This window comes from Callionymus lyra, chromosome 10 (assembly GCF_982586985.1).
Source record: "Callionymus lyra chromosome 10, fCalLyr1.hap1.1, whole genome shotgun sequence".
Classification (NCBI taxonomy): domain Eukaryota; kingdom Metazoa; phylum Chordata; class Actinopteri; order Syngnathiformes; family Callionymidae; genus Callionymus; species Callionymus lyra.
In genome coordinates this window covers 16,525,981-16,553,494 of record NC_141827.1, presented here as the reverse complement: position 1 = coordinate 16,553,494, position 27,514 = coordinate 16,525,981, and the positions used below count along the sequence as shown (strand labels likewise).

General features: G+C 37.9%; 1 protein-coding gene across 7 annotated transcripts in view; it reads right to left on the bottom strand.

Moving 5' to 3' along the window:
- nfasca (neurofascin homolog (chicken) a) overlaps nucleotides 1-27,514 on the bottom strand; it is a 62,908-nt gene that overhangs the window by 26,567 nt on the left and 8,827 nt on the right. For 5 of the 7 annotated variants that reach the window (XM_087800222.1, XM_087800223.1, XM_087800225.1 and 2 more), the window contains exons 2-5: nucleotides 6,141-6,181; nucleotides 3,872-4,004; nucleotides 2,893-2,910; nucleotides 1,366-1,471 (exon numbers count right to left, since the gene is read on the bottom strand). In XM_087800222.1, the coding sequence (XP_087656348.1) occupies nucleotides 1,366-1,471; nucleotides 2,893-2,910; nucleotides 3,872-3,965 (218 nt within the window). In that variant the 5' untranslated portion in view covers nucleotides 3,966-4,004; nucleotides 6,141-6,181. The remainder of the gene's footprint in view (nucleotides 1-1,365; nucleotides 1,472-2,892; nucleotides 2,911-3,871; nucleotides 4,005-6,140; nucleotides 6,182-27,514) is intronic. The other 2 variants (XM_087800224.1, XM_087800228.1) reach the window with 1 other exon arrangement.

Sequence of the window (27,514 nt, the reverse complement as noted above, 5' to 3'; positions counted from 1 at the left end):
ATGTGCTACTGTACCCTGCTGCTCATCGCCGGCCCTGATGGATTCATGACATGTGCTTGCCTACCATTAATGAAGGTTTAATTTCATCACTGTATCATCATTATTGCTGTTGTTCATTTTCATAATGGATATGTAGATCATGTCGATGAGGTAGAATGCAATGTTCAGAATGTGTCTTATTTAACACTTTAAAAAAACTTGTCAGAAATAGACCGATTAATGTGTAAAAATGTTTGATTGGAGAATCATTCAAAGTCAACCAATGATACCTCCTGTTATCATCGCTCACTTTGTTAGGGACAAAGTTTTAACTGAACTGAAACTCAAAAATATCGATACAGTTAAAAATTGCGATATTCATCAGCTTTGTATAGATTTTCTTTTTTTTTGACAACACTATTCACAACGTTTGTTCATATTTGTTCAATACATTTCTGGCCATCAGATGGCAGCAGTCATTACATCCTTTGTGCCATTGATACAATGAAATCCTGAGAGATCCAGACGATGGCTGAGGACAAGAGGATACAGTCGACTCCAGCATCTTTCAAAGCTTACATTTGGTCATATTTTTACAATTTAACCAAAAGAGAGTAGAATTTTCATGAAATATTTTTTAGAGAATTATGCAAGTTGTATTAATATATATATATATATCGTATTGAATTGTATCATGAGTTTCTTGTATCGCTGTGGCCGTTATTGACATGCAGGCCATGACTCAGTTATGAAAAGGGGCCCAGCTGTGCTTAGAGAACATTGCAACACCACCTTCAACAAGGTGACGAAACAGAATGATTTAATGTTGTTTATACCAAAAGTCTACCAGGCATGTATTGTACAATTTGTGTGCATTTTTATTCTGAGGCTCATATGCTTTGACGATTTTGCCCGTTCAGAGTATTGTGTATTCTCTATACTCAGCTAGTTCTTTCGAGTTTCTCTCTATAATCTTGAACGAATCAGTTATTCTCAGCGGAAATAAAAGACGCATTTTCCTCCATACAGTTTTACCCTTTAGCAAGACATCCTCACAAGCTATGGAACAAATACATTGATCTGCAATATGACTCTCAGCAGAGGCATCTCTTACTGCTTACTGCACACATCGACACATGAGTGATCTCGGTTTATTCCATTTTTTTTCTCCACGTTTTCAATTGTCCACTGTCCAGTGTTTTGTTAACTTGATAAAAGGTTGTCTTTGCCTATAATTCTGGATTGGTGGACTCAACTGTGAATGTTTTTTTAAAAGCACTTCTCAGTCATCACACCTTTGTCTGTGTGCAGTTTCTTTAGCTCCGCCTCTATGCGGTGTGTGTGTGTGTGTGGGGGCATGTGTGTGTGAGTCTGTGTAATGCTTACGTTGGCGGTGGGTTGCCCTTGGCTTCACATTCGATGATAATGTTATCTCTGGGGTCAACAATGTAGTCTTTTGCTGACTGCTTGATGATGGTTGGGGGTTGTTTAACTGTGGGAAGAGACAAGAAGGTTACACTTACAGATTGAAATATCTGAATAGAAATCAACAATTTTGTGCCCCACACACAAATAAACGTAAGACGTAAGCACAACATACCTGAGGAACAACACAGATGAGTGACATAAGCGACACATTAGAGTAATTAATTTATGTTTTGGTTGAAGCAACGTTAGATAAATGTCTAACAAAGACTTTCATGCACACCAACTCCTACTTTAGCCCCAAAAATAAACCTGAAGGAACATGTCTCAGACCAACTGTTACATGAAAATGTACTTATTTAGAAATGCAACTTTAAGGTCAAACTGTGTGCTTTATATTCTCTAAGCAGTCTTTAAAATGTACCTGTTTGGCACCGGTATTGGATCAAATCTGAACAATACCCAACAGGAACACTTGGTCCATTGTAACCGTGAACCATAGACACTTTGGTTGTGCGGATAAAACTGTTAACCAGATTTGCCTGAAATCTCTCAAAAAACAATTTCAATTCCCCATGATTTTTCAACCATGTAAAACCACCTCTACATAATATCAACAGTAAAATTATTTAAAAGCAAAGGAAGGGAGAGAGAAACACACACACGTCTCAGTCACAATTGTATCAGTCAGATTAATGACCATGCAACGATGGACTGGAAGCACATCTGTCATCCATCCATCCATCCATCCATCCACCCACGCATCCATCCATCCACCCATGCATCCATCCACCCATCCATCCATCCATCCATCCATCCATCCATCCATCCATCCATCCATCCATCCATCCATCCATCCATCCATCCATCTATCTATCTAGCTCTGTATTATTTTTCTTTTTTTAATACCCTTGTCATAGTTCTATGTTTTCCTGTAGTATGTTCTTTAGCTTTTTGTTTCAAAGGAGGAATCACCGGCTGCAGGCGGTTGGGCAATCAAGGAGCGATGATGAAAGGTCTGACGGTCCGTGAACACATCACCAGAACATCGCTTCTCGACACATGGTAAAGTTTGTAGATCGTAGGATCGTTCGGTCACTACCTCAAAATTTATAGTATTACTTGGACGTCGCCAGCGCTTTTTGTTACAACCTTCCTAGTCGCTGACTTTTGGTTTTTGTAGATTGCCTGCAGTCGGGACTCCTCCTTTGTTCCCCTTGCTTTTGGTTTTCCTGACATTTTTTGTTCTGGAGTTTCGCTGCATCGACCGTTTGGAATTATTTGTGTTTAAAGAGACTCATAAAAGAACTCGAACATTTAAAGAAGACTTATACACGACAACCTCATATCTCTTTTCCTGACTATTTCCAGATTTAACTATTGACAGACAGAGCAGCTTCAGTCACACAGTATACATTTTAAAACAGAAATATGTATTGAACAGCTCGTCAAAATGATTGATATTAAGATGAGAGAAGAAGCACTTACGGTCAGGGAGGATCTTTGCTGTTAGTCCAAAGAAAAGTCCAGCAGGACAGCAGGTAACAGAAGAGTAGTTAGTCTCATTAGCAATTTGAAAACAGTTAGTTACTATATAGTGTATATATGTGTGTGGTTTAAATGCATTATGTATAAAAGCAAAGAATAGTAATAAAGTAACTTTATTCACAGAATGAATGAAAATCAGGAAAATATTAACAGAGAGAATAATGTTAATTTGTTAACGTATTATACATCAGTCACAGTGTTATATTATGTCTCCTAATAAACAAAAGAGGTTGATTAACAAGGATGTGGATACAGAACACTATTTAAGAAGAAGATAATTGCAGGTTAGCTACTAAGATTATATGATCTAAAATGCAGGATCGTGGTTAGAAGACGTACAAGAAGATCACAAATTATATTAACTGTAGCAAGAATCCTCAATCTAGAGCTAAAAGTATGTGATTTAGTATTCTAATATTAATATCCACCTTCAAGCTATTGTTACTCTGATTTGACCTTCAAAGGTCTACATGATTGGACGGTGAGGGATTCTATATGTACAGTATATGCAATTATATTACATTAATGCAGAATTAAGAATGGTATATGGTAATATTTGTTCAATCTTTCTCAAACATTTCTCTACTACGTAGTAGTTGAGATATTCTACAATGGCTGAACCATGTATCATACAAACTGTATCGACTATTCCTTATTGGATGTCAACACTTGTTTTGTCACCAGTCGTATTTTATATACTTTGACAGGATTAGAACCTATTAATTAATTATTTTTTTTGTAAGTTGTTAAACCTCAACCTACACCAAAATAAACTCTTTTTTTAAAATAATACAATGGCTATTATTTTGTTGTTTTTGTTTTTCATTTCCATGAAGGAAAAACGTTTAAGGTATCAAAATGTCCTCATCTAAAACAATAAAAGACAATGGTAAAGTGGCAAGACAGTTTTCCGACTTACGGTCTAGCGGCACTTTAATAGGCAACACTTCCTGCCATAGCAGTAGCAGTGATGACATCAGAGTCAAGGCTCTCTGTCCACCCTGAACAAACATCTCTTCTCTTCTTCACGACTCCTCTGATTGTTGAAACGCCTGGTGATAAGAAGACACACAGTGAGTCAGACATAAGAATTGCACACTTGTGTCGATGTAGTAGGATAGGATCTCCACCAGGGCAGGTCAAAACAATACACTGAAGCATTATACTGTTATAATTCAATGAGAAACATTGATTAATCATCCTGTATTTTCTTCACAATCATGCAGAGCTTATACTTCGTGACTGCTCCAGCAGTCAAACATCATCAAGGTAAACAGGGGGGGGCTCAGCACACTGCCAAATGAGTTGTTGTGAATCCTGACAGTTTATCATCTGTTACTGAACCCAGCAAGAAGCCATCAGGCCAAAAGTGTGATGTTTCTGTACCATGGTGTTTGTGAGGATGTCGTTGAAAGCAGATGTGAAATTAAAAAAGCTGGACTTGGGAATCTATATTCAGACACGTGGCCTGTATATGTGTATCTTTTTTCTGCCTCCAAGACATTCATTAATTAAGACGTACATACAGATAACTACTAAGTTATAATGGTAAGGATTACTTTGAGTGGAAAAGCCGGACGTTTGGTAGGTTACCCTCGGCTGTATTAAACTAAATTAAACTAGGTCAAGAGTTGATTGATTAGTTCATAAAACGTGTCTAAATTGTTGTCTAAAATGTGTTTTATAAATAAAAGGGGCAAACAGATGGTTTTTAATTTTGGTTTTGATTAAGGTTTTTAAACTATGCACTTCAACAAGTCACAAATAAAATAAATGAACATCAAACCTCAATCAAAAAAAGCATTGAGCTGGTGGAATTATTGAAAAACAAGGATAAGGAAATTAATCTGGTGAGACCTATGAATCATTGAGACCTGTTGATCATTTGTGGTTTGAATATCAATTATAAAGGAAAGGTTACAAGCACACTGACATTAATAACCACGGTCTGCAGTCAGCGACTGCTGCAGGACATCTCCAAATTACTCCGTTTGATTTTGTGCAATTCCTGTGTAAATGGAGCACTGTCTAGTCACCCTCGATGAATTGGATGCTCAGTGGGGATGGGGATGAAAAATTAACCTACTTTTACTTCCTGCAGGGGATTCACTTTATTTGGTAAATGAAATAGAAATGATTTCGGAATTATTGTACAGCAGTTTCATCTTCCCCATGAAGCCATGACAACTCTGTATTATCATAGTAATGATTAAAAGATATACAGCAAACATGCTCTAACCATGAATATTTTTAACCACTTTCTCCCTCGAAAGTAGAACAACAGAGCCTTCAGCCCAGGATAGAAAATCCATGATCCATTCTGGTAACTTTCCAAAAGAAGCTGAGGAAATGCACGACTCTTGGGGCATTCTGGCCGTGCTACGTTGTATAACAAATGTGCTAGTTTAACTCCCAGTCAGGAAGGTTTCTGCCCACAATCGACACAATTGTTGACCTATGGGTATTGTTTGTCAAAGCACCTCTTTAATTAAGTACTGTTATGTTCGGACTATTATTCACTACGTTTATCATGCACTTTGATCCCATGGGCTTATACAGTGATGTGGCCACTCCGTCCTTTTTTATGGGCCTACAGTAGGCCTCGTAAAGAACTAACCCAGTGGGTAAAGACATCAACAGCTTTCAGAGGTAATAGAAGCAGATGGCCCAAACTCAACCATAACAGATCTCAAATTACTCTTTTTATGTAGCTGTTTTACTGCTGTGATACAAGCCCTGTGAATAAGTGGTTGAAATTTTAAACCAAAATGTTCCATGTACTTAGTTTCTGGGTAAATTTCTATCTTATCTGTTTCTTATATACAGACATTTACAACTGCACCTACAGTTGTAAAAATGATTTTGTCTTTTGACATTAAGTTGGTGATGCTTGTATTCAGGCGTAATTTAGTCTGATTGAGTCTGTAGAGTTTTGTGATTATGTTATTTTTTGTTTCCAAATATTCCTGACGAGTTGAAATATCCGAAAGTTCTGTGATATCCTAATGTTTTAATCAAGCATTTACCAATTCCTGTCCTCGTTTCCAAAACAATGTAAATGTCTTTTTAATAAATTAAAGCTTAGTCAAATTAAAGTCCAATACTCAAGTTATTTTTAAAGCTTAAACAGGTTCCCCAAAGCATGGTCGTAATTTCTAATTAAAATGATAAAAACAGCTCTGACTCACCTTCACTGATGTGCTGGAGAATGTGTCACCACTCAGCAGACCTGAGGAGACAAAAACATGATTTAATACATAAAGCACATGACATGTATGTACCAGAGAGCTTGCACATTAAAGGGCAGTGAATGAGAGTCACTAAACAACACCAAATTACACATAAGAGGAATGTATGAGAAAAAAGCAGCACATTAGGTGCAGCTCAAAGCAGAATAACAGAAAACGAGACCACTTAGAGAGTAAAAGGCTAATACTTTAAGCAGCAGTGTTGCAGTGTTGCAGTGTTTTACACAAAAGTGAAGTCGTATTGAATCTATATGTCCGTTGTTAAAAAAAGAAGGTTTGCTCTCATTGATTTTCCTGCAGCAAAGGAAGGAATGAACTGAACTCTTCCCTGCATTTTTTTTTGTACTCCCATTTCAAGATGAACCGTATGAACCAAGGCTTTTAATGCATCACAGTAAATTACGATGCATTAGACTGCAAAGTGGTTGCAACCACATGAGTATTATCCGTGTGAGGGTTTGGGGCCACTTGAATAAGATGAGCTACATTTCAACATACATATTCAGTAAAATGCCAGAACTGAGAGCAGAAAAACAACTATATTCCTGCTTGTTTTCAGCATGTTCAATGAGGCTTTTTAAAGAAATAGGTAGAGAAGCTCAGTGATCCAGCTGAGACTCAGAGGAAGGGAACATCTTGTTGGATCATCATCCCTTTGTCAAACCTGTCCAGGCCACCATGAGCAGATATGTCTGCTCAGTGGTTTGAACAACAGACTAAACTCAGACTAACTTATAATTACCAACAGGATTGAGCATTTCTACTCAGGTCAAAGAAAAATGTTGATTAAACCTGTACATTTTTTGGTGTATTACATGGACTAATGAGATGTTCTGAACTTTAAAGTTCTGGTGTTTCATTAATATAAGGTTCTAAGCTTAAAGTAGGATGTTTGACTTTTTAGCAAGAGAAGGGCAAAACAATCATATCAAGCCTTGATTGAGGAGTTAATCTTCTATGGATAAATCATCAGTTTAGCAAATAATTACCTTGTAGGGGAGAAGAGTTGGACGGAAACTAATGTGAAAGCTAAACTTCCGACCCTTGGGTCACCTTGACCCAGAGATAACACAAGGGTCAATCACATACTTCCTCTCCAAGACGCAGTAAGTCCCTCAAGACCTTGTTTTGAAGTTACTACTTTATAAAGTTCTCCCCCGTCTGAAATCTCAGCAAAACGAGAGGTTACGAGACCAGAGTCCATTATGACGTAATAATGGGCTTCACTCGTCCTCCAGCCAGCTGTAATCACGCCTGCTTTGTTTACACAACGAGTCCCTTGGAGGTAAACAAGATTTCAATGAAAAGAGAGTTTTGTACAAACAAACACATACGGATGAGTATAATAGAGGTCCAATATCTACTTAAGAGACACTTAAATCCACATATTAGTTGTACCTTAAGTTCCTTGTTAGGTGACAGCAGAAGATGTGTTCGTGTTTAGATCCCCTGAGATAAAAGCCTACATGTGATTGGATCCGCAGAAACATGGACCCTTTAAGTACTCATTCAAACACTCTTACTGCACATTAGAAGCTTGTTAAGAAACAGAGCGAATAAAATATGAATAATGCAGATACATTATTGCAATTGTAGATCCCTATGTGTGCATTTAGGTTCATTTTAAATTTATCATAAAAATCTATTTAAATGCATTAACAGATCTATTAATATCTATTAAATTTGTTATAATGTATATTAAAAAAGGTAGCTGCTTAATTAATTATTTCTAGATTTAAAAAATATATCCAAAAGCTGATGTATAAGTGGTAAACGGGTGGATACAATTCTGAAACAAAAGCTACAAACGTCTACAAGTGGCTCTCCTCCTCCAACAGAGCAGGTGTAGTAGTACCAGGTGTAGTAGTACCAGCTAACACTTGGTAAACATATTTACTGATGTCTCATCAAAGCAAGTTAACATGCATTGCATTAATTCGTCGACATTATATATATATATATAAGAGAAATTTAGACATTCCTTTTTATATTCCGAGCCCCCTCCCCCTCTCCCGGATGTATTGAAGAGACAAAAACAAAGCTGGGTCAGGTTTCAAAACCTCCACAAGGTGGAGGGAGTGTAAGAACACAGGAACATGGATGTCAGAAAACACAACATGTGTCTTTGTGGAGGTCATGCTTGGAAGAAGCTGCAGCTCCAACATCCTGGCTGACCTACTTTTTTTTTTTTTTTTCCGAGCGAGACGGCGGAAGAACTAATAGCGCAAGTGTGCATGGATGCACAGACTGTGGTAAGATAAGGTATGTGAGAGCGCCTTTTTGCCTAAGGATATGTTCACTGCCGCTCCATCCTACATGAATCACAATCCAGGCTGGGATATGAACTTAAGCACTTCCTCTCTGTTCAGACTATTTGATGCTGGCTTCAATAATTGATGTCTGTGACCTGCAGTGATGAAATACAACATCAAACACTTTAAGATACATCGTCTATTCCGGATTTATAATATATATATATATATATATATATATATATATATATATATATATATATATATATTTCATCTGAGGTGCAACTGTTTCTAAAGCTAGCAAGATAAGCGACACTCGTAATGAAGACCCAGAATTTTATTAGGATACTGTATAGAAATGATGTTCGTTGAAAAGCTCATTCGTTTTCTAAACGTGAACTAGATTTAAGAACGTAAACGACAGTCATAACCATCTCATGGTTTGTTTGTTCCTCCTCATGTCTGATCCTCCTCCTCCTCCTACGCCCTGGTTGAGCCCATGCACAAAGGGAAGACCCAGTTGGCCCAGAGGAGTGTGATCAGTGTTCATCTCTTTATGGTCAGATGGGCCACATTTCTCTTCCATCATGGAACCAGGGATCTCGTCCTCAACCTTTCACTCGCACTCTCCCGTGAACCGTTTTATTTCCCTAACACACTGGTCGACTAACTCATCAACACTAGTGCTGACCATTATTTTATCGACACAGACTTTGATCCATTTCTCACTCGTTCCCTTGCTGTTATTAACTGTAACCCCCGCCTCGCTGTCCACAGTCACTAGACATGCTCATCATTTCTATCTTCTCATCACTCGTCATCTTCCTCGTCTCTCCTCTGGTCTGGTTATGTTTGTCCCAGAGATATTTAACCCGGATCGTGCCCTTTTCTTCCCCCTTCACAGACCATATAACTGTGCCATTGACCCCATTCCCGTTTTCCTCGCTCCCCTCTCGTCCCCTTTACAACAGCTCGCTCCGAGAAGAGCGGCTCTAGATCACCACATGAACGACTCGCCGGCCGTGGTCCTGCTCACCTCTCGGGGCGAGATTCTATTTATAATAAATTAGGACAAATCCCTGCTACACCTGCGTGTTCTCGTGGATGACTAAACATTACTATATAAAAAAAAATCTCGGGGTCACCTTGCTTAGAGTTCAAGCAAAGTGCAAAGCGGTGGTACATATTAGATATAGTAGTAGTAGCAGTAGCAGTAGTAGTGGAATATGTTTAAAAGCCATTTCATTGACATTGTCATACATTACTTATTTAAATCTATGCTACAGAGAAATAACAATCTAGGGAAGGTTGAGAACACTATGAAAACATGACTAAAATAATAAAAGAATCTTGGATATGATGTTAGATATAACATTCATCTGCAAAAAACAGCTCTATCCAGAAACCGTCCACTTGAAAGAGAATGCACTAAAAGTGACCAAATGTGTCTGGAATCTTCAACAAAGACTTTAAATCCAAAAAAAAAATACAACAAATAAAACCCCGACCTGTACAAGTACAAAATAATTGATGAGGAAGACAAGACAAATAATGACATGTCAAACCAAATAAGTAATAATACATAAAGCATTTGTGAGTGATACCAATCTGGAAAACACTATACCATTAGTTGTAGGATCAATAATCCAAATAATCAGACAATAAGGCTGCTAAAAGAAAGCAGGACGATAAGTAGGAAAAACACTTGAAGGAAGAAGAAGGAAACTATAATCCATGTGTCGGATGGCAAGTGTTAAAGGGAAACATCCTTGATGTGGTACCAAGTTTTCATAATAAGACGTGAGTGGACTGTGATGGAATACACATTATTATTAGTGATATAAACATGAATCGAGAAAAGAAAGGCTTCACAGGAAACAGTTAAAGGTTTCCTGCATGACCTCAAAACGTATAACTCCTTTACAAATATATTGATTTCTTTAAAAAATATATACAGTGTATGTTGATGTATAGTAAATACCTTAACGTCTTGATGTTTCAATAAACTTACTGTTCTATCTTAATTTATTTTGGTAATTTAGTAGCATTTGTCGTTCTGTGATTTTTGTTTGTGCTACGAAACTGAATATTCCATAGTTTTATAACATGTTTGAATGAGCCGTAGTTTCTTAAAATGTCTCGAACGTGTATCTACCAAAAATAAAAACAAAAAGACACATCATTATTCCTTTCATCTCTCTTTAATATGTGAAGCATTGCTGCATATTATTTTAATTGTGCGTGAACATAAATGCCATCAGAAACTAAATGCAAATGGTTACGATTGAAATATACGTCTTAAAATATTGACAACCTCCTGCTGACTTTGAAATCATTCTACAGATGTCCCCCATTCACCTTCTCCCCACATTAAACATTCATGACAAACAAAGAGAACGTTTAGTGGTCGCCCAAGGCAGAAACCTCACCCTGCCATGCTACCCTCAGGATCTGGCCGCCCCCCAAATCTATTCACAAACGCTGCTTAAGCTTGCGAAACACAATAAATACTCTCAATTAAAAAAAAACACTTGTCGTTTAATCCAATGTTATTGATTCAATTCTCACAGCGTTACTTAACCGATGAATGGTTTTAGGCTTTATCTAATCCTGCCCTACAATAATCCAATAGAATTGGAGTTTTTTTATATGGTTTACGCAATATAAAGTGATCAAAAACGTGTCATGAGGATGTCAAAGCACATTAGCACGTGCAAGTTAACAACATAATGTGCACTTCTATCCTCCTCACAAAACAATGTGCACACATGTCGATGACTCACGATCAACAAAGAAGGCATGAGCTGCTGCTCTTTATAGTGGTTGTTGTTTTTGTGATGTAGACTCAGGCTCAGGTCTGACTTTTTTAACCACATTAACACCTTAGTTGGTCTGTTGGAGGGATTTTTTTTTTATTTCTCTTAGAAGAGATGAAATAGCTTGACAATAATCAAGCTAATATATCAATGGGCTGGCATGAAACCTAATAGTAGCTCAGTTCAAATTGGACCAGATTATCTTCGCCTGTGTTTTAGAAGTCAACACATCAAGTGTTTAATCTTCAAGAAGATCTCAAACATGAATCTACAGTAAAAGAAAAAAACTCATGCGTGTGTGTAACTAGACGCAGCAACCGCCCTCAGGTCTTTGTGGATGTCTGAGTTAACCGCTTGAACAGATTCATTTTCCGTGGTGTCGTGGGTCTGAAGATTTTTTAAGTGTTTTGCTCCAACCACATTCACATGGTCTAGTTTTAATCAGATCTTGAGATTAGGAGGGATACAAGAGATTTATTTAGACTTATATTAACATCACAGGATTGTTGGGGTGAGTGTTACAAACAATCTTGTTGAAAATCTGGACTGAATTAGTCAAAATCATCCAAAAACCTTCTGAATTGATAATAATTGTAAGACCAGATTGGTAGAACTCATGTGCAAATATAATACATCACAGAGCATGGAGACAAGGATCACGTCAGCGTTCGTTCCGAGATGCAGAATCTGTCATCAGGAAGTGAATGATGAGGTCATTGAACGAGGTGAATAACCGATGAGGATGTTACATTAATTGTAAATTACTTAAATTACTGTGTGTTTTTGAGATATAAGATTGAAAGTCTGTCTACCCAGTGATGCAAACATAGTTACTATGACTACCTGTGACCTGCCTCACCACCCCAGTACGACGGCAGCAGCAGCTGTGGTCGAACACTCCGGGGAATAGAACCTCAGCCGAGCACCGCTGAACATTTACACCGTCTTCATCGTAATTAGCAGGAAGTGCTAACTGGGCTACGAGGACCATGTGTTTGCGATAAGCTTCTCTGTCGAGTGTGTTTCCCAACTTGTCTTTTATACTTTCAGTAGTATGTTTGAATGTTTTTTATCAATAATGGTTGCTTATCATTATAAATAAATGTATTTTAATAATCTTAATATTTTTTGCCGTCATTGTGAGCGTCAATTAGCATTTACATTAGCATGTGTCAACGCTAATGCATTGGCCTACAGATTATTATTACTTCTTTTTTTAACTTATTGGTGCAAATATTTTACAGTTTTAAGTATGAACAACGTAAATATGAATTATTAACGTCCATCTAGTAGAGAATCGTATTAATGTATTGCATTATTTAAAAAAAAGTGTAATTGAGAAAAATAAATGCTAATGTAATGGCTAGTTAAATCCAGATTTTTTTTTTCAATTGTATGTATTGTACCATTTTGCCTTTCTGAGTCCATGAAGCTTCTTTACTCATATTTTTCTGACAGACATCAATTTGGATATATAGTGAATAACCAAATAACTGAATATAAAATCATAATTAACCAAAATATGGTGTTCATGTAATCTCAAATTGCTCACTAGCCTTGAGATTAAAAGTGTTTTCATTTAAAGTATATACTTTATTGAATATTTTTTTGATTGTTTAAGCTCTTTGTGACCCTGGTCTGGAAAAGCGCTATACAAATAAAAATTACTTACTTACTTACTTACTTAGATTCAGTAATAATATACCTACATTTAGCCCTTAGCTATAGAAAAGATTGATTTGATATTTATCTCTTGAATAAAGATGGACATTATTTATCTTAATTGAATATGGCAGAAGGTAAATGCCTATTGATGAGTTAGGTATAAACTAATTCCATTTATATGTAGAAGTATATCATTCATATATTACTTTGGTTACTCTTGTATATCTAGGCCAACTATGACGCCTCCCATCAGCTACATACTCTAGGGAAATTGTTTTGTCGAGAGTGGCCACACCTTGTCATTTGCAAATGGTAGTTATTGCATTTGGTATGCAAAGTTTTTCAAATGCTTCTACACTCAAACACACGTGTATAGTTCTAACCACAGGCCACCGGAGAGCCTGGCCCTTTTCCTTTTGTCTTCACTTACGAATGAGCCATACAACACCAACACTTTTCCCATCATTACATGAAAATGTATTTGTTTCAGTGATTTCATTGGACATGTTGAGGTGAAACCAAAAATAGTGAATACTAAAAGTGGATGTGATTCTGTTGAAAAACTGGCAAACAAACGGGATGTGGCTTAAGGCTGAGGCTGTTGTGGGTCTGTCATGGCGGACATACTTGTGTAACATCGTGTGGACTTCGCCGCCTACACAGTAAGCTTTATATAGGGGAGTGTGTCACGCTGATTTAAACACAGAGCTTGATTTGGATTTGTTCGTTTTTTCTTGAGCACATCAGACCAACCAAAACCATTTTTACGAAACATTTTTTTTAAATTTGTATTTTGTGCACATCCTGCATTTAAACACTTTAATGAAACTTTAACTTTTTTCAACTCTCTTTGTTTACCGAGTACAAACATTCTTATTTCCTCTCCACTAAATTATTTATTATTATTAGTATCAACCACTTGATGACTGACACAAACATGGAATAAACATCCATGATCTGAACAGTCTGTAGCCATCAGAATCTGGGACAGGATTCATTTAGGTTCTGCGTATTGAAGGACAGGGTGGGAATTCATTTTGGTAAATTAATTTTAAAAAGGATTATCAGGCAAAGGTCTTTTGTCGAGGTCCCCATGGGGGGGATTCTGATGATGTGACACGGAAAAACAAGCCACCAGATGGAAGGATGGAGAAGGAAACATTGGTTGGAAATTGAATTTGTCGACGAGGTAATTTCTCAAAAGTAAACAGACGAATGTTCAAACGAGTAGTAAATGAGACCCAGCGCATGGTATTCTATTACACAGATATCCTCGGCCAGACCTGCCACCCATTACATCTTGTCTTTAGCCTGATCCCCAATAGTTGAATCATCTGTTTTCACTTCCAGCCCTCCATCCTCCTTTACACACTTGTATTATTTCTCTCTTCTACTGATCTTTATTGCCTTTTCTTTCTGGTCAAACCTTCACCTTCACGGCTCATCTTGGCTCGAACTACAAATCTCATTATCATCAACAAACATCATGGTCCACGGAGACTCTCACCTCTTCCGTAAGACTGTAAACAGAGCCCCGGCTGACAGCTGAGCCCTGATGTGATCCAACTCTCACCTGCTGTCACTCCTACCTCACACCTCGCCGCCGTCTCACCGTCCACATACATATCCTGCACAACCCTCACAAGCTTCTCGGACACTTCCTGGCCTTCCTTTTTTTTTCTTCTAATTAACATTATGGATACATGCATGAATGGTTCTCACTGGTGATGACCTCGCATCTTAGCCCGACCTCGACAGACCTTTCCCACATCTTCATAGTGCTACTCATCAACTCGATCCCTCTGTAGTCGCTAAGGTTATCCCTTTGTTCTTCAGTATCGGCGCCAGAACAGCTCCCCTCCACCCGTCAGACATCTCAGCAGAGATCGCATTGATCTATCTTGAAAGAAAGCTCACCGCTTTCTCACCTCCCATCCCTCAGTGGGAATATTGGAATAGCCAACTACTTTCTCACCTCCATCGCTTTGACCAAGCTTTTTGCACATCTATTCAGTCCAACCATACAGCTTTACACTCATTTAAAAAAAGAAAAATAGTGATACAAAAACGTCTTTTCCTCCTTACTGTCTATTCTTTGTTAAACATTGTCCAAATATTCCAGTGCTATGTCAGTATGAATCTTCTCTGCCTATGAAAACTAAATATAAAGTGTTTTAAGCATTTCTTATGTTAGTTCTTATGTCCTTTTTTTCTATCCAATTACTGCAGCCATACATGGGCAATTACACATACACACAGACCTGCATTAAAGAATTAAATTATCCGTCCATTATTATTTTTTGTTTTGTTGGCGTCTATATATCACCATTTTGACTCTCTGCATTAAACTTTAGTTATGTAAGACTTGTCATACATTTTAAATGCAACGCCACATTAATTATGTCATATATGGTAACACACGCAAATATATGTACATATGTAGATCACATCCATTATTAACAATCAGCAGTAAGACATACAGCCCACAGACACACACTTAGCTTTCAAGCCAGGTGACAACATATCCTCATCTCTGCTCAGAATAGACACACAAAGGTTGATCTTCCGCATGACATGTTTTTTTTTTATTTGAATATTCTGTTCGGAGCTTACACGGTCATATCTGGCAACACGTATATGTGTGCTCACCCACGCACACACGACCCCATTCAGACGCAGATTAACGCGTAAGTGGAGTCATCTGGAGCTAAATCTCCAGCGTTATGTAAATATATGAGAGAGGAGACATGGGTCCAACGCAGCTGTGGACCTGGAAACGCTCAAGAAGCAGATCTCCTTGAAAAAAGGTTCTATCTATACACAATGAAATGATGAAGCTCATCACTGCAAAACATATATTTCCATCACTTGCTGTTTCAAGCATGTGTGTGTGTACACGTTGTGAGTGTGGACTTTCAATCAAAGAGAGAAATTCCCAAATTTCCGTTCATTTTAGGATCTTCTACGCTACTGAGGGAGTGGACGTCGCTTTTTTTCCCCCATTAACATGATGGACCCTTTGTGTCCAGAGAAAATGGTGATCCTCCCCTCCTCCGACTCTGTCCTCCCACCTGCCTGCGCATGACACATGTGGAGCATCCATTAAGAGTTAAAAGCAGATGGGGCTGTTAGTTCCTGTGGTTTCCTTAAGTCATAACGTGTGATCATTTATCAGTGATATCTGCAGGTTCACCGCCGACTCTCCTGGCTAATGTGTGTTAATGAGTATTAACTATTGATAAAAAATTAAATAAATATATTTTCCTAGAGTATGACTTTTTTTCTTTGTGTCTCACATGCAAATAAACATATTTGACTCCTGCGACCACATGTTTAGTTGTAGTTAGAGATAAAACCATGACATTTCATCTTTACCGTGTAATACAAAATTGAACCTGGTTCGGTTTTGTATAACTAAATAATGGATTGATACTATTTTCTTCCCATTTTAACAAGATTATCATTAGATATTTTAATAGTAATTTTAAATATAATTTTTTTCCCTGTGTTTACATTCATTAAAACTGTCTCTAGACCTGATTCTTCAAGGGATACAATCCCTTCACACATGGCTCAAAAATGAGAATATCTAATAGATATATTCCTGTTTATGACAACATCTACACAAGTTTCTAAAGTGACTGCATTGATTTTCAGATTTGCATGTGGTCAGAGTGCACGCAAGCATCAGACGTGATGACGTGATACAAGAAGAACGATTCTTTGTTTGGATTTTTTTGACATGCCGTAGAGAGATGGTCTTCTGTCTGAGATATCACGGCAGACGGAGGCAGCGGACCAGTGTTTGTGTGTGTGTTCGTGCATGAGTGTGTATGGTTTGTTATGGCACGATTGTGTGCCAGTGTGTTAAATGAGTCACATGTTTACTACCAACCTCAACCAAGTACTGAAAACTCATGTGTAAAAAGATGCTTGGATTAGATGATAAAACAAGATAACTCACCGTATTTGATATCATCGTCATTGATGATTAGTTTCTTGTATTAACGAGTTTGTAACAAATTATTTCAAATTAAATAAGAAATATATGGATCATTGAACATTTTCAAGAATAAGTGATTTTTAATCCATGATCTCCTCAAGAATCTTTTTAAATTTGCTTTAACATACTTTACTATGGTGAGCAATGAGGTGTTTACATCGTTTTTATTTATACGATAATTTAATGTAGCTTTGAGTTTCTACCTTTTAAAATCTTCTGTAGGACAACTAAGTATTCGCCAAAGAATTAAAAACGTTTTTTAGAAAATATCTATGCTTAAAAGTAGGTAATTGTGTGTGTTTGTGTGTGTGTGTGTGTGTGTGTGTGTGTGTGTGTGTGTGTGTGTGTGTGTGTGTATCTCTATGAAACTGACTTCACATTACATAGCAGCCAAGGTCACTTGAGTTCAAATGCAGAGACTGCAGCTTCTCTTTTAAGCACCTGAACATGCCCCACAAAAAAATGCAATGTAAGTCATTTTTAAAAAAAGACTCACTTACGTACGATCTTATGAAAAGGTTATTTCTACAGGTCAAAAGGTCAGGGTCATCGACAAAAGACCAGAGGTCAAATCACAGTGTGACTCCTCAAAGCATGACATCACAACCGAGCTCCAATGAGAGAGTCGAACTCTCTGCCATTGGACTTGAATGATGAAAGTGTGCAAACTGAACTGAACACTCTCTTTTAATAAAAAACTTGCAGTCTGAAAATCAAGTTATTAAGTAAACTGATGCCGATACAATCTGACGGCAGGTTGCGATGGTGTGGCAGCTCAATTCAGAACCAGCCTAATGTTTGGTCACAGTAGAGAGGAGAGCATCTGCTGTTCCTTCCTGCCCACAGCAGTCAGACTGTTTAATAAAATGAAATATATCAGATCCTTTAGTAACTTGTGAATTCTGTTTGCTGACGTATTTATTCATCATTGTGCTGATTTTATTTAAAATTTTGTTTTATTTTCACTATGATTGTATTTGTTTTTATCATTGGCTTTTAGTTTAATTTTCATATGTTGGATAATTGATTGTTAGTTTTAATACGTGTACTGTAAGTAAGTAAGTAAGTAATTTTTATTTGTAAAGCGCTTTTCCAGACCAGGGTCACAAAGCGCTTAAACAATCAAAACAATATTCAATAAAGTATATATTTTAAAGATCAAATATGTCTCAATGTAATGTGTGTGTATGTTTAATTACTTGTAAACCACTCTTATTTTCTTGAATGAGGACCATTAAGAGTGTATCAACCATTATAACCTATAACAACAAGTGACACACGCACACACATGTGTGTTATTATCAGTTCTCTCATCTCACACGCGCACAGACACGCGCCCTCGCAGCATCCTCCAGACTAAAAAGCAAACCATCTGCTGTCGGAACGACATTAGTCTGTAGCCTCTGGTTATCAAAACACACGTAAATGAATTATTTGTATTTTCTTTTTTTTTTTCAAAGACCAAGGATCAGTTTCACTGGTGTAATAACAGACCGTGACGTCACATAAAGAAGCGTGCTAGATGACCAGCATCTTTACGTGAACTCAACAATAACAAAACATGTCATAAACTGAACAAAAAATGTTATTTTTGTATCATCTATTCCATGACTGTACCTGCCTGAGATCTAGGGGGTTATCGGCTCCGGCTGCTGGATGTCCATCCTCCACCAGTTCTTCAGGATCATCCAGAGACACACAAAAAGTCAGATCCTGATCCACATCCACGATGACACGAGCCAAAGAATCATCCAAATGACATCAATGTCTTTGCTTCCTTTTAACAGGAGTCTTCACTCTTCCACTTCCTTTCTCCGTCTGAGCCCAGTCCCGACACACATTCTCTTTCTCCGTCTGTCACCGCCTCGCTCCCCCTCTTTCTCCCCCTCACTCCCCTCCCACTGCATGCATTGTTAATGATACACACACACACACACACACACACACGGACACGAGCACACGAGCAAACACGAACAGTAATGAGGCATTCATAAGAGTCTCCGGGGTCGAAGCCCATTTTCAAGAAGAAGAAGAAGAAAAAAAAGGCGAGATATGTTGGACGTCTGCTCGGGTCCTGCTTCTTCTAATGTCTGCGTGGACATGTTTCTTTTGTGTGTCGGTCTCCAGAGAAAGACTGCGTTCAGATAAGAAGCTTCAAATCATTTGATCATATTAAAAAAAAGAGGGTTGTGTTGGTTGTTTACAATGGAGCAGGAAAGTTAAAAAATGCAGGTTCATTCCAAAAAAAGGTATATTTATATTTATCATTTAATTCAGATTTCAACAGTTAAATCTCTCTTAGTCAATTGGAAATGTATACTAACCTATTAAGTTTATTTTTATATATTTATATTGATATTTTGACATATCATGACGATACAAGAATGATAAAATATTTTACATTTGTACAGTAAAGTCTCTTACAGTCAAGGTCATTATAAACAAGTGCCAAGTGGATTCTTTTTTACTAACCTCAAATAGTTTCATTATATGATGTCTAAAAATAAATGTGTGTTTTTTTCAATATATATTATCATAATATTGTTTACATTTGTAATTTACCTTAAAAACAAAGTTTTAAATACATTTTCCTCTAAAGCCATTTTATCACAATTTGAATGTACCGGTATTTAAAATATTTCCAGAGGATTGTATATTTTGGTTAAAATAAAGGCATAATTATATAATAATTAATCATATATAATTTACTTCAACAAAAGCAGATAAGAGCTGCTTTGAATTTTTGGTTTACTACTTATGCTACACAAATTGGTTTGATGTTTTAGCTTCATGGATATGGTTAAATACGGAGCCCTAGATGACAAGAGTGTTTTTCTTATAGTATAGTTTGTATATAATGATCATGTGCGTCCTCAGAGTACCACCTGACTCAGAACGCCAATATCAAGGACAGCATTTTATTAAGTATTCGCCGTTCATTTCCTATGGGTTTAGATATGGCTTTAACACAAGTGGAACAACTAGCTCGATACCGTCTCCATGGCAACGCGAACATACTCAAACAGGGACTTAATCCTAGTGAAGGCTAGTGGTAAACTAAAGAACTACAGTTATGAACATGAATTATGTGGCTTCAAAAAAGACAGAACGTTGTACTGTACTTCGTACTGTACTGAACCTTGTCATGAAAATGAACTGTTTCGCCATCACTACTAAGCTTAATAGTTAACCGGTGCGTTGAAATACCGCGAGACCGGAATATCATGAAATATGAATATATTAAGTTATGAAGATCTCAAGATATGGATATCTCCAGATCCAAATAATAAAGATTTGCTCTCATATGTATACACAAGCTTATTCCTCACATATCCTGTTGTTTGTCTTAAAGCTGTTTCTGTGGGCCAGAGACTGAGAAGCAGCAGATTCATATAATCCTCTCACACACTTAGCCGTATCAAGAGTCGCTCTGGCAGAGCCGCTACCCCCTCCACTCTAGTATTCATAAAAAGAAAAAAGATTTGCACCAGGGGGCTTTTTATGCAGACACTTCGGGTTGCCCTCTATCGAGCAGCCAACACCGTTTATTTTCACTCTTGTGAGGGCAGAATCTATCGTTGCTTGCTGAAAACACGTCGACCATGACCTGCCCTGGTGTGTTTTTTGAAGGGGAAAATGTAAATGTGTCTGATGCTAAGCTGCATCTCAGTTATTGTCCATGTCTTCTTAAGACCTTCTGGGCATATCTGGACTGATTCTGTCCCTTTGGACCACGATTTAGGATTCATGACAACCACTCGGTCAACGTCCATATTTTTACAAGTGCTATTGATTATTTTACCAGTTTTTATCCTTAATAATATGATTTTTTTTAATTGCTTTTTTTGTTGTGGGGATAAAGTTCCAGTTCCTAGCACCAACAGAAACACACATAGTTTTAAAAGCTACTAAATATTTGAAGTTTGGCATTAACTTTGTGAATTATTTTAAACTCCTTTTTGATCATTTAAAGCATATATAGGAAATAAACACCAATCACAATCAAGCCAGGGAGGCTTCCATAAATACACATTTGTTTTCGGGGCTTTGGGTCACCTTGACCCTGAGGCAACACATGGGTTAATGATGTTGCTTCATGGATGTTCTCCAACATGGCATCATAACGAAAGAAAGAACGCAAGTAAGGATTAGTAACTATAGTGGTTGGCCACAAATGTAGTTTTTGACACAACCCTAGAGTTGGCATTGTGTAACTGCAATGTCGTAGATTTTCCAGTACTGAAAACACTGTCTGACCTGGAGCAGTAAAGAAGTTTGGTGGTCATGTGACACTCAGACTCTCTAAGGTCCTCCAGTCAAAGTTACGTAGTGACGAGCATCGTTAAAATAATTGCTAGAGAGTTGTTCACAACAACTTATTATAATAAAAAATAATTTCAAAATGTTACATAGTCCTGCTTTAAAACAAACTATTTTTTACAAACATGTTAAAAACCGATACATCAACAGCTTGAGCTATAATTTTGTGCTAAACTTGTATAGTTTGAGAGATATTACATTTGAAAGTGAATAATTAAGATTTGATTGGATGAGCCTTCACCAGTGAACAACACATCTATCTTTCAAAAGATATGTGTCAAAATTATAAAGTTTTATTTTTTTAAAGATAATCAAAAACATTTAAATGGAAATAAACTGCAGAGTAAAAGTACAAATACCTTTCATCATGCGTTTTTCAAGTAAAAGTACACAAAGAGATTTACTTGAGGAGGGTTCAGAGACTCAGAAACTGTATAAACACACAACCACATTGATATTCTGCCTCGACCTGTTGACCTCTGTTAGCATCTCTGGCTCCCCTCGTCTTAAATCTCCCCAACATTCAAAAATCCTGAAGCTGTTACATGCAAATGACCCATGCATATTATTAAACCATATGCCCTAACAACAAAAGGATTACTTCAACCCCCCCCTTTAGATTTTCTTAAGACGTTCCCCAAGAACCACGCGCACACACACACACACACACACACTCTCTCTCAGGGTGTGCAATGCGTTCCCTGCTGGTTTAACCACCAAGTGAAGCGCTGACCTACATTTACACGTTCACAACAGTTTGATGTTTTTTTAATTATGATTTAACACTACTACTAATATGCCATGTCATTCAAGAACTATACAATGTTCGTTATCAGTCTTGTCTGTTTATCATGCTCAGTGCGTCCTAACTGAACCTAGAAGGAAGAATAATCTGGACATCATCCCGCACCTGTTGGGGATGCGGCGGGGGGACGTCAGCTGCCCATCTACATGACAAACGTTTGTCTGCTGGGGCGGAAGCCACACTTGAAAGACGGGTCAGCGTGCTCCCCCTGGTCCCAGAAAGTCAGGCTCAGCAGGAGGCGTCTTCAATAATGCCAGACGTGTCGTCTTCCAACTGGGGTTGACACGGAAGCGGGACAACAAGTGGTGTATGGAGTAGGATCAGGAACAGCTCTTGAGTAAAACTGACAAAGATCCGCTGGATATTCAAGCTCGAGCAGAGTTAGACCCTGCAGTTCTGGAGGGTAGAACCTCCTCAGTCTACAATCAAAAGGGTGGATTGCAAGCCTTGGGGTTTAACAACTATCAATGTGAGAAGTCCATTTCTGGTTGGGGGAGGCTGACTGCTTTAGACAAACTTAAGTGTAACTTCATGTACCAAGGATAGCACGCAGGTCAAAGCAGCCTCAGTCGGTGGGTTGCTGCCCCAGAGGAGCACTGTGGTCGGCCGGAAGAGACCACATTTGACCTTCTGCAAAGAGTATCAGAGATGCTGGCTGCTTTAGTGCTAGTGTCAAGAGGGTTCATTCTCTTGGCTCCCTTCAACCCCCCCCCACAGATGTCTGCTGTTCTCTCCGCTGTGGATGAGGAAGTGAGAATTCTCACTTATTACGATGAATGGTTAACCCTTGCCGGTTCAGAGCTTGGAGGCTTTTTTCATACACAGCTGGTGTTGGACATCTCTGGCCTATGTAGTCAACACATCGAAGAGTTTGCTGATGTCAGGACTAACCGATAAACCGACTATGTGAGTGTGACAATTGACTCAGGATATAGTTGGAGCTCCTGGAGGAGCCTATACTTTGACTGGAAATAGAGGTTTGGCAAAAACATACAAGAGCAGGATCCCTTCTGGTCACCCTTAGGCTCTTTGCATTGGAAGGCTCCAGCAATGGCACATTATTTTGAAGATACCTTGTGGTGGGGAGTGGGTGCAATGGGTCATCCCTTTCTCATTCAGACTTATTTTCCCACTCTACTTTAGAGTGAGATCAGTGCTCTTGGGAGTCCAAGAGAGCTCCATAGCTCACTGATTTCCTCAAGATGTCCCGATGGACCATTTTAAATTGGGAAGGCCCTGCTTACTCCAGTGGGTTTATTTTTTATCAAAGTGTCAAAATTCACTCTGTTCACCACGGCAATTGCTGGGTCTGGTGTTGGTGTTTTTGCCAGTCACCCACAGGGACAATTGTCTTTGAAGCGTTTTGGTCCCTATACATATGATCTGCAACTTATGTTGGACTTGTTGATGGCTTTGAATTTCAAGGTGGCTTTAACCAAGTGGACCAAACAACATTTTGGTGATTTCTGCAAAGGATTAAGTCTCTTTTGAAGGAGACCCCCCAGACTTTTGGGGTCAAGCTTTATTTCACTCAGACCTTCACCATTATAAATAAACATATATAAAGGTTTGATGCAAAAAACTGAATCTGGGTTTGTGATTTGGTGGATGTTTTCGGTGGTTTTGCTTTCTTTTGATGATCATTGAGGAGAAGCTCTGAAGCACAACACTTGATATTAGTTGTTTTATACAGAAATAAACAATAAAAAAGACTTGTTAATTCAGTAACAGTTGGCATTCCAGCTATTCATGTGAAAGATCATCACAAATACATCCAAAAACCTTCTTAGTTAATAGGCTGCCTCATTTATCCTGAAAAACACAGAGATTCCTGTTTGTTTTTGTCTGTTTCCGTCTATAAATCCTTGTGTATTATCTGATAATATTTCCATCAAAAGACTTTAACAACTATGATTACAAACTTTTTTCGATCACCAGTTTTAATTTAATGATTTAATGTTAAGAGTGCAAGACACACATGTTCATACACTGAAAACAAATACACACTCGCTCACACACACACACACACACACACATTCACTGCTGGAGAAACAATAGCGGTGGTGGCAGCTGGTCAGCAGAAGCTGAAAAAGACACGTTAACACAGAGTCACAGAGTGTAACGTGTCCAAGTGGCTGCATGTATAATGACGTGCCAAGATGACGGACGAACAAGAAACCTAACTGACCATCTGTGGGGTTGGAGCCATGTGTAACATATACAGCGATCAACGATCATACACAGGCGCTAACTGCATTGTAGGTGATTTATCAGATTCATGACTGTACAGGTTACAGATGTTGTTTTAAGAATACTCACTAGTTTTGATCTCTTATCGTTCATGCTTTTCTCCAGTTAGTCATATTCACTCTACACCTTATAACAATTAGAGATTAGTAATCACAGCGTTGAATAATAAATATTTAGTGCTCATCATTCAACAGACAAAATGTAAGGGAACAAGAAAATGAATAAATCATGAATTTAGCTGCTTCAACCCCTTAAGCAGTTCTTAATCCAACACCATAATTGTTAACGATTATTAAGTGAGGGTTCTGTCATGATTTCTGAGGCATTTACACTCAAACAGTGGTCAAAGAGGATTGGTTGATGCTGACTCCTGGATCATGTGAGATGCTGGAATATTGGAGTGTGTAGGTGGTTGAATGACCTATATGTGTCAGTGCGGTGTGTGAGACCTCCGGGCTATAGTTATTTTTGGGCGATCAAACATGTGAACTGAACCAAAAGGGGCAACGGAGGATTTTTACAATGTTTTTTTAATAGAGTATTTAAGGTCAGGATTTCCTTCTGGTTTTTCACAGAAGATAAATCTATTAATAATGTACAACTACAACTAAAACTACAGTATAGTATGTTATTACCATGGAACCACTACATATATTCAAACATATTAATGAGTTAATGATTGAGTTCCTTCAATGAAATATAGTTAGAAACAGAAATGAGTGATTTTAGTTTTCACACTTGATGTCCTACTCCTTCCCTTTATCGGTTGAACCAATGAGTGTCCATGTTTAAAATGGTTTGGTTTTAATTTGATTTTGATCATTCAGTGAAATCCTTCCCTGCATTTATTGTTTATTATTATTTTTAAATATATATTTTTAGTGATTCTACATTTTAATCATGTTAATTTATCAGTTGTCATCGCTGTCAACCGTGTCATCTTAAAACAGCAGTTTAAGTGTTCTGTAAACATGAGCTATGCCTTGAGAAATTAAGGTTTTCAAATATCACAACAAGTAGAATACTTAAATAAGGGGTTTGACTTCAAAATGTAATGATGACATTTGTTAGTTTTTACTCTATAAAGTTCTCCCATGTCTGAAATCTCGGCGAACAAGAGGTTGCAAGAGCCAACTCCATTATGATGTAACAATGTGCTAGCTATAATCACGCTCCACTTTGTTTATACATCGAATCCCTTTGAGGTAGAGACATCAGGAACTGATGAAAAGCGTTGACAAACCTTTTTGTTTGACCAAATTACAGAATTCAATCACAGAATCAGCAGAGTGGGCGTGGTTATGGTAAATACAATTTTATCTCCGGATAAACATAGCAGCTTTCAGTGGGCGGGGCTTAAGTAAATTTTCTAATGTAAATATTTCAATGAAAAGAGAGTTTTGTATAAACAGACACATACTGATGAGTACAATAGAGGTCCAAAATCAATTTAAGAGACACTTAAATCAACACATCAGTTGCTCTTTAAACTCTTTTAAAAAAAGAATGACTCGTGTTCAACTAGAGTTTCGGTTAAACCAGCAACATAGACAGATGATGCTATTTTCTTCTCATCTGTCCATTGAAACCTGTTCACGCTCCTCAGCCTCGGGCACTGAGCACGTCGGTGACTCTATAGGTCTGTGTTTCACTGCAGAAGAAACCAGATGCTCACTTCCTGAACGCTGCGGATTCATCACGCCCTTGTACGTCGACTTCTCCGGAGTCTTATGACAGAGGGTGTGGACGCCGAGGATACATTATCCAGAGCCTTTTGATCGACAGCTAGTTTAAAACAGACACCTGGATGTGGAGTTGCCTTGGAAAGCCCAAAGTGTTTTTTTTTACCTGGTTGAATTTCCCTGGTGATGCCGTCTATTTAAATGTATCGGGAAAAAAAATCATCATCATCTTGAAAACAGAGTCATCAGGAGTGAACTCAGCAGCGCTCTCTGATCAGTGCCCTTCACAGGGTTGGCCATGCTGCACCCACCTGGGTGGGGAGTTCAATGAGCTCAAACTGAACTCAAAGTCTCTCAGATTCTCTCAACACAATTTTGTGTAGCTGTGTAAGTTTGACGTTACAAAACTATTTCACAGCCTTTTTACAACTAATTATACAAAGTTGATACTTACACATGTACTTTAATGTAGTTTGGCATATCTGACACAATCAAAATAGAAAAAGTATTGATGTGAAAAAAGTCAAAAGGCATTTTGCCAAAGTCTACTCCAGCAATCTGGGATCAATTCCATCCTCTCGGCATTAATCACTGACTCACCAGCAGCACCACATCCGCTTGTTTCCGCTAAAAGCCCGGTTTACGCGAAAGACAACTGCTTCATCATTTACGTCTTAACTGTAATAAATCAATGACAGACCAACGTACTTTTTTACAATTCTGAGCTTACTTCCTCATCCGCGGAACCGTTTATCCTTTTCTTGCTTTGTAACTTTTCTGGTCCCCAGCAACAGACCCCCATGTTCAGTACCTTCTAGGAATGCCAACATGTATGTTGTATTTCTACACATGTAGTCAAGGCTTGTAATCGCAGCGTAACATGCAGTTCTGCTACAGAACTCAAGCTATCTGTCTCAATTCAAACCACTCCTAATCCCATTACAGCAAGGCCCATCTAGTAGTTATCAGACGAAAGGCGTTTGTTCTTTTAGACCCACTTCAAATAGGTGCTCAATTATGGCCATATTGTGAACGTGCAAAAGTCACCTGCTAAACATTTGCTCAAAAAGGCGATCAAAGAACTGACATTTCTATATAACACAAGATAATCACTTTATTAAATACTTTCCAAGCATCATCAAAGTGACAATAGTTCACTGAAAAAACACTGTATGATTTATCCCTGGTCACTGTCTCAGCTAGATCTAATCTAAAACCCACTCAGGTCCTGTCTTTGCTTGCTATTGATCCATAATGGAGACGATTAAATCATAGCAAGCAAGTTCCTTTTCTCAGAACACAGCTGCTCCCACTAAGCAAACCACAGACAAGTTTTTAAGTGTTTTATAAGTGCCACATCTTCCCAATTCCTAAGCACTACCATTAGTATGTGTACTGTGTTGTTTTCAGTTGTTGTATGGAAACTCATGATATTTACTAGGGGTGTGTATTGGCAAAAATCTGACAATTCTATTTGTATTACGATACAGGGAAAACAATACAATATATTGTGATGCTGTA